Genomic DNA, 9123 nt, shown 5'->3' with positions numbered 1-9123 from the left:
TACTAGGGTTTCGATTTGAACAATGTAATTAGTATTTACCTCTTGATTGTTGGTTGTTGTTACTTTGATTGTAAAAAGTTTCAATTTTGATCATCAAGCTTTACTAGGGTTTCAATTTGATTGATACCGCCGTTCAAAAAAAAAAAAAAAAAAAACTTTACTAGGGTTTCAGTTATGTGTAAAAAGGGTTTTGTTGGTATGCTGATTTTAGTACTTCACTGCTTGTTAAGTTTTTGACTTCAATTTGTCTAGAAAAGGGGTTTATAGGTTGCGTTGTTACTTCTTTGTTTTTGTGTTATTTCTCAAAAAGTAATCATTTTTTGCAATTTTTATTTACTTGTAAACATAAAATCAATGGAAATGCAGTATCTTTAAACAATATTCATCATACATTATAATTTATTATCTAGTTCTATGATATTTTTAGCCTTGTCATTCGTCTTGCATATATTGATGAAAAAAATGGATCATGCCTAAATTTGAATAAAGAATTGTGTCTTGCTTATGTTTGGCTGAGATTATTATCTACTTTATAAATGGCTGATAGTAATTTATAGGCATCTATATCTGTAAGTTAATTAAAGAAATAAAATTATGCAAAAGTATATCGTATATTTCGAAAACTCGTACTATTACTTTAAAAGTTAAGACAATAAGACATTTTATTGTTTTAAGTGTTTTTGTATTAGCATAATCCTTCATTTGATCATTAGCATTTTCATATCTTCTTGGCCTCTATTGTGTACTGTTAATCGGACGCAGATTTACAAATTCTATTTTCAGAACAGAAGTAGCATTCTTAAAATTCTATCTTAGCATTCTTATTTTTGTTTTTCCATGCGAATTCTTGAAATTTGATGAATGTGTGATGTTAAAGTAACATTCTGATTACGGTATCACTTGCAGGTTTGGTATTGAAACAACAGTTGATTGATCAAACAAAGAAGACAGTTTGTTTTTTTAGAGAATTTTATAAATATAAATTTACAATGGAGACAATGGAATCAGAGAAAAACGATAGGGAGATGGTGGTCACACAGGTCAGTATACGCGGGTTCGACAATCAAGTCACCGCACAAATGCTTCTCGATTACATCGAACAAGAAGCGGGACAAGTTATCAGATGCAGGGTGAAATGGTCATCAACGCCACCCGACACGTTTCCCGAATTCGATGCTGACCTCGAAAACATCCAACGAGTCATTGATTACGAGAAAGTTGAACCGCACGCATTTGTGCACTTTGTACATCACGATTCAGCTCACACGGCTATAGATTTGTCGCGCACAGGTCAACTTGTACTCAACAACAATACGTTAGAAGTTAGTTCGGGACCCGAGAATCCTTACCGAATGAACCAACGTAGAAGGAAAGAGACACCGTTTAGGTTTTCAAATGTGTTTCTTGAAATCGGGCTGTTGACTAGTCGAATTGACTTTGTTGTTGCATGGAAAGGGCCTAATTTAGGTGTTGACTTTCTTATTGACCCGTTCGATCGGAGTTGCAAGTTTCTGTTCACGAGAGACACCGCCTTTTTTGCTAAAGAGACGAAAAGTTATGCGGTGATAAAATGCGACTTCAAGGTCGAGTTTTTGGTGAAGGATGTGAACGTTGTTAAAGAGTATAATAATCATTTGGTTGTGGTTTTTCAGTTGGCATCGGCCCCCGTTATATCTTATCGAACTGCTGATGATGATATTGCAACAACGGACCCATTTGAAACGTTGGATGATGATGATCCATGGATCCGGACCACCGATTTCACGCCTAGTGGGGCCATCGGGAGATGTAACACATATCGGGTTTCAATCAAGATTCGTGAAGTCCCTAAAATGATAAAAGCTTTAGCTTTTCTTAAAGAACAAAGGGCATATATAGATCACTTCAACACAAAGCTTAAAGTAGAAGACGAACCCGGTTTTGGTTTGCCTATGCAAGACCCTTTTTTTTGTATTCATCACGAAGAAGACATACCCTTTAAAGTTTTGTTCTTGGTCAATTCGGTAATACACAGATGCATTATCAATCAGTACCAATTTACTGAAAAGGTTTTCGATTTGTTAAGAAGTCAACCCGAGGAGGTTAACATGGCGGCTTTGAAATACATAAGTTCTAAAAAACTCCCCGAATATGATGCATTTTCTCGTTTGAAGTTAGTTCAAGAATGGCTACTAAATAGCCCGAAATTGATTGAAAAACAAGTTGACCAAAATGATATAATTGAAGTAAGAAGACTTATTATTACTCCAAGCAAAGCGTACTGTTTGCCACCAGAAGTTGAACTATCGAACCGTGTTCTAAGGCATTATCGAGACGTTTCTGACCGGTTCTTACGTGTCACTTTCACCGATGAAGGAATGACAACGTTAAACAACCACGTTCTAAATTTTTACCCGGCCCCAATCGTTACCTCGAGTTTTGCAGCCCGGAATACAACGATATATAGACGGGTAAAAAGTATATTGACTAATGGGTTCTACTTATGTGGTCGAAGGTACTGTTTCTTGGCCTTTTCGGCTAACCAATTGCGTGATCGATCCGCTTGGTTTTTTGCTGAAAATAGCAAGATTACGTGTCAAGCTATCAAACAATGGATGGGTAAGTTTAGCGACCGAAATATTGCAAAATGTGCTGCTAGAATGGGCCAATGTTTCTCGTCTACATACGCAACTGTTGACGTACCGGCCCACGAGGTTAATTTCAAGCTTGAAGATATCAAGAGAAACAACTATGTTTTTTCAGACGGGATCGGGAAAATATCGCCTGAACTTGCACTCGAAGTAGCTGAAAAGTTACAGTTGAAAGATATTCAACCGTGCGCGTATCAGATTAGATATGCGGGGTGTAAGGGTGTTATCGTGTGGTGGCCCGATAAAGAAGGCGATAGTGTTAAGCTTGAGTTAAGGGATAGTATGAATAAGTTTGAGTCGAATCATACGGTTCTTGAAATATGCTCTTGGACACGGTTGCAACCCGGGTTCTTAAATAGACAGATAATCACGTTGCTTTCGTCCCTAGAGATTAAAGATGAAGTCTTTTGGGATATGCAGACGAAGATGGTGAACAATTTGGACAAAATGATGGAAGATACGTCTGTTGCGTTTGATGTTATTACATCTTCATGTGCCGAAAGTGGGTCCACTGCGTCTATCATGTTAGGTGCGGGTTTCGAGCCCCGAACCGAGCCGCATCTACGAGGGATGTTAAGTAGCATACGGGTCACGCAACTCGATGATTTGCGTGAAAAATCGAGAATTTTTGTGAATAATGGTAGGTGGTTAATGGGGTGTTTTGATGAGTTAGCTGTTCTTGAACATGGTCAATGCTTTATCCAAATTTCAAACCCTTCGGTTGAAAACTGTTTTGTTAAACATGGGTCGAAATTTACTGAAACGGGTAGAAATTTAACTGTTATTACGGGTCATGTGGTGGTTGCAAAGAACCCGTGTCTTCATCCTGGTGATATAAGGATTTTGGAGGCCGTTAATGTACCGGGTCTTGAACATCTTTTTGACTGTTTGATATTTCCACAAAAGGGGGATCGGCCCCACACAAATGAAGCTTCCGGAAGTGATCTTGATGGCGATTTGTATTTTGTTACTTGGGATGAAAATCTTGTTCCGCCTAGTAAACGAAGCTGGCCACCTATGGAGTATGCTGCTGCTGAAACTAAAAAACTACCCCGCGAAGTTAAAAACTCAGTAACTATTTTTTCATCTATCTGAAACTTTTTTAGTTTGTGAAACACTTTTGGTTGTCTAACCATCATTTAAGTAGATAATTACTGCATTAAAGATAATTGCATACAATATATCATTGCAATGATATGATATTCTAATTGTAGAACAGAACAGTTACTGTTGTATTGCATGTACTAAAAAATTAAGTAAATATGGGCATTTCTGTTTTGTTTCTTATAGTAATGTGTGTTATCAAACCAACTTATGGTTCTGTTTAACCATATATATTTACCTAAACAGTAGTTAAAAAAGGTGGACTTGTTTTTTAACGGTTCATCATTGTCTTTAGAAAACAGTTGGGCAACCAGTAAGTCTAGTTGACTTTTATAACTTTATATATCTTTATTCTACCCATTTGCTTATTAAAGTTTTACTCATCTATGAGTAAATGGGTTGAAATAGTCAACCTCTACTATTTGCAATTAACTTTTTTACTGATCTTACTGTACAAAACTTGAGTCACATTGTTACTTCTTATCCCCTTACAGGACATCATAGAGTTTTTCACGAAGAACATGGTTAATGATAGTCTTGGTACAATTTGCAATGCACACGTAGTCCATGCTGATAAGAGTGATTATGGAGCCCTAGATGAAAACTGCGTCAAATTGGCTGAGCTGGCAGCTACTGCCGTTGATTTCCCGAAAACCGGAAAGATCGTTAAAATGCCACCTAAGCTTAGACCGAATCTTTACCCTGACTTTATGGGCAAAGAAAAGTTCCAAAGTTACAAATCTAAAAAGATACTCGGGAAACTATACCGACAAATTCACGACTGTTACAGCGCTGATGTCACACCTCCCAAGCTTCAAATCGAACCGTCAAACATACCGTATGATAAAGATCTCGAAGTTGATAAAGCGGGAACCTTTTTAAATGATGCATGGGGATGTAAGTTGTCGTATGATCGATCACTAAATGGGCTTCTTGGACAGTATAAAGTAGCCCGAGAAGAAGAAATTGTAACGGGTCACATTTGGTCAATGCCGAAACACAGTAGCAAGAAACAAGGTGAGTTAAAAGAAAGAATTAAACATGCTTATAGTGCGTTGAGAAAGGAGTATAGGAAAGTGTTTGACCATTTAGATCCCGAGTTTGACCAAGTTTCAGAAGAGGAGAGGAATCTGATACTTGAGAGAAAGGCGTCAGCTTGGTACCAGGTTACTTATGATCCTACTTGGGTAAAGAAAGCGTTAAAATTAAAAGAACCTGATAGTGAGGGCGAAACCGTACATTTAAGCTTTGCGTGGATTGCAGCTGATTATCTTGCTCGAATAAAGATCAAGCGTAGGGGAGTAGGAGATAAAAATTCACAAAAGCCGATTGATTCGCTTGGAAAGTATCTTGCTGATAGGATGTGATTGGTTCAAGTTTATGATTGAAGTTTTTGGCTGCACGGCCACTCTGCCACTTTTTGAGTTTCTGTTTGTTTATGTTTATGTTTATTTCATAACTATGATGTTTGTTTCTACGAATTTAAGATACTATTGGCATCGCTTGAACTAGTTGGTTGTTTTCTTGGGACTTTTTTTTGGATGTGTTTACTTCTTGTATTAAGCTAAGTATCAAGTTCCTTGCTTTTCACTGGGAACCTTTTTATTATGTTGATCTTGAGCTGCATATGATGATAGTAGTGGTTTTGTTTAAAGTTACCTGTTATTATAGAGTTGATCAGTTTTAGTGTACTAACTGGTGTTCAGTTTTTTGTTTAGGTTTAGGTGAGTGGAAGCAATGCTATATAGCATCATTATCACTCTACTAATATTTATTTTACTTAGTTTGAGATATTTTGTGTCCATGCTGCATGTGACATTGTAGTTGGTTAAAATAGGACTGATTTTATTTATATGGATTATATATCCGAAAGCCACCCAAATTTATTGCTTTGTGTTTTTAGGCCACTCATTTTGTAAGTCATCCAAATTTTCTATTTTTAAAAATAATTTTGTAGACCACTCAAATTTGTATTTGTTTCTTATATATATTAGAACTAAAAAAAATAATCATAGAATGCAAACACAAAACAATAAACTTAGGTGGTTTTCGGATATATAATCCCTTATTTATACAACTTGACCGACTAATTATAGAAATCATTATTTCTTTTTCCCAAAAAAAAAATAAAAAATAAAATAAAATAACACGAACTATCATAAAGAGACTTTAATCCAAAATGATACAAAGACGGACATAAAGTGCAACCAACCAAACTAGTGAGCATCAAAGCTACAAACGCAAAATCTAAACATGGATACCAACTAAAGCAACTACAACTAGCAATACGAAACAATAAAGACGGACCCAGCAAGCACAACTAAAAAACTTTGTCGGTTACATTAAGTTTTTCTATAATGCCATCTATAATATGTAATGAAGTGTCAAAATTTCTGTAGGGGAATCATAATTAGCAGTGTTGTAAAAAAAATCGATTACTCGCCGATTAATCTCCGATTAATCATTTTTAAGAGCAATCCGTTCCGATTTTTCAAAATCCGTTTAATTAATTGGTCAATGTCAATTAATGAGTCAAAATCGAATTTAGTAATCATATTCGGTCAAAGTCAAAATTGGTCAACATTTTAACATGAATTTAATCTAGAAATTTATATTTTTTGAATAAAATGAACAAATTTAGACAATTATGTTAAAGTTTATGTTTATATTTTTTATTTTCTTCTATATTTACACATATAAGTTTTGAAATTTAATATTTAATGCATAAAGTACAATCCGATTAATCCTCGATTAATCTCCGAATTGCCGATTAATCCTTCCAAAGTCCTGACCGATTAATCCCCGAATAGCGAATTTTACAACCTTGATAATTAGAATGAAGGTAAGATGCAGAGTTTTTATATTATATGGAGTATATTAGTGAAATGACCCGTGGAATCACGGGTTTGTTTAAACGAAACAGTTTAATGGTATAATTTAGGTATTACGTGAATTTAAACGCTAAAATCATTTAGTTTAATGACCCGACGGATTCCTATTAAGAAACTTCTCGTTGTTTTTTCAAACACATTGATGTACTTAACTTGATCGGAATAAATGAAGTACATTTATTCTCTCATCATCATCTTCCAATTTTCATCACAATTACTATTTTCCTTGTAATAAAAACCTACATTAAAACCTTTTATTGAGACGTGTATTTCGTATACATATATAACGTGACCCATATTTGAATTTGAATAATAATAAGATAATAATAATAATTAATAACTACTGAGATTTTTTTCACAAAAAATATGAAATAAATAAATAAGTAGATTTAATTTAATTAATCATTATTAGATTAATGACATCACTTAAGGGCTTACATTTTTCTTTTTAATTTTTTATTAACAAATGAATTAACCTAATAACGACACCATCATTTTAGAATTTTACGGGTTTATGAATTGTTTAACCTTTAAATAGAATAGTTATAGAATAGTTTAGATGTACAATGTATTCACTTCAAATGTTAGCGATATATAATGCACTAAAGAAGATTTAGAAGAAAACGTACATGAGAAAATTTGCTTATAAATACCATAAGACATCTTTCGACCCAGTTAACATGTTCATGTATTCATTTGGCCAGTTTCAACGTATCCCGAACCAAAGATTCATATGGAAATGATTCAAAATTACCACTTTTAGATACTATAAAAAGCACATAAGCCGAAAGACATACCCATACTGATTATCTCCATTTGGCCAAGTTTCAACCTATTCATTTCATGTTCCCAACTCCATGGCTTCTCTTGAAAGTCAAAGGCCATTTACCTTTACACATAAAGTTAAATGGATATTTTTAAGACTTTTGCTGCATCAATAGAATTAGAATTGAATTTTAACAACATTCAAATTGTATCATGATTTTCAGCCCAAGCAGTTGCATTCTCAGAACTTCACTTAAATATGAGGAACTTAGAGTACCATTTTTACATTGAAAAAGTGCTAATTCACAAGTGACATAAAGTACACAAAGAGCATGAAACATTTTGTCTATAAATTACCATAAGATGTTTTGAATATGATTGCCACCGTGTCACCAATCTTTGCATATTATACTACTTTTTTTTGTGTGCCTAAAAACTGAAACTTTATAAAACTCGAGAGCTTCATCAAAACAATGAACACTCGAAACACGATAATTGGCCTTCAAACATCTAGACATGCAATAAACCTCTATCCTTTCTTCGCTACAGATCCATTTTTATTAGCAAATGATAAATAACCACATACACCTTTACAAAAAGAAACAATAAAACATTTCCACAAAACAATCTAACCTCATATGAACTGATACGAATCAGATTTCACTTGAATTGGCCTTCTTATTTGCTATAACATCACTATCTTAGCCATGTAGTATTAATTAAAAGCCATACATTAATAGACTCTTCAAAATCTTTGCTTTCGCATACTTTCGATGTATGTATTTTAATCCAAAGACACAGGGAGACAAAATCTAATATATGTAGTAATCTTCCATCATGTAAGCTGCTATTATGAACTGTAAAGTTCTTATCACTGTAAAGTTCTTATCACGTTATCAGCCACATATTTTATCAGTGACAAAAAAGCATAAAATTATCTTCTTTTCATAACATTCTTACTACGTAGACTCAAATTGTCAATAATCAACCTGACAACAAAAAAGCATCAAACTTTATTATCTTCTAAAAGGAATTGGTCACACAACAATCAGTCCTTCCCCTAATATCAATCCATAAAGCAACATAATTATGACGAAAAAATCTAAATGTACTACTATAGTATACATGTACTAAGTAGTAACATACAAACAACATGAAACTTATATATGTGTGCATATAACAGATATAGAGTAACTATTACTGCCGGTCAAAAATGACCTGAAATATTAGTCTTTAGCACAACAATCTTTATTTCTCATAATAAGGAAGAAGCGGACCTTTGCGGCTCATAAAAATCATATTCTCATAATCTGCACATATAGCCCAATGCATCAAAATCAAAATTGAAAGAATGGAAAAAAAAACAACAAATAATCATTTCGAAATCAGCAAGCAACACAATCATATATTTATGAGGCAAAGAAAGACATAAATACTACGAACCTCAAAAGATGAACAAATACATCAGAGCTAATCTCGAATTCAGATTGAGGTTAACAGAATTCAAACCCAAGATCAATATTCTCCACTACAAGATACAATCATAAAAGCTTGTTGTACATTAACATATACCAATTCAACAGCTCCTATTATTTAGAATTTCATTAAAGAAATAATAAACATAAATTTGAAGCAATTAAATGACAAAATTTATAAAAACTAATAATCACAACATACCTTTGCGTCTGTTGATGATGAACATGTTCTTTGCCGGAAAGAATCGCCCACCAAAT

At 33.9% G+C, this 9123-nt stretch overlaps 1 protein-coding gene across 1 annotated transcript; it reads left to right on the top strand.

Moving 5' to 3' along the window:
• Positions 1-983: 983 nt before the first annotated feature.
• LOC139844468 (RNA-dependent RNA polymerase 6-like) lies at positions 984-5312 on the top strand. Its single transcript, XM_071834697.1, has 2 exons — positions 984-3701; positions 4229-5312. Exons 1-2 carry the CDS (start codon positions 990-992, stop codon positions 5099-5101), a joined length of 3585 nt encoding a protein of 1194 aa, XP_071690798.1. The 5' UTR covers positions 984-989; the 3' UTR covers positions 5102-5312.
• Positions 5313-9123: the final 3811 nt, after the last annotated feature.

The sequence above is a fragment of the Rutidosis leptorrhynchoides genome, chromosome 4 (genome assembly GCF_046630445.1).
Source record: "Rutidosis leptorrhynchoides isolate AG116_Rl617_1_P2 chromosome 4, CSIRO_AGI_Rlap_v1, whole genome shotgun sequence".
NCBI lineage: Eukaryota > Viridiplantae > Streptophyta > Magnoliopsida > Asterales > Asteraceae > Rutidosis > Rutidosis leptorrhynchoides.
This window is presented reverse-complemented; position numbering and strand designations above follow the sequence as displayed.

What these genes read in the sequence shown, in the direction of transcription:
- LOC139844468 (XM_071834697.1), top strand. Translation starts at nt 990, where the DNA reads ATGGAGACAATGGAATCAGAGAAAAACGATAGGGAGATGGTGGTCACA. An exon ending in CCCGCGAAGTTAAAAACTCA is followed by an intron (nt 3,702 to 4,228) that starts GTAACTATTTTT and finishes ATCCCCTTACAG; the next exon opens with GACATCATAGAGTTTTTCAC.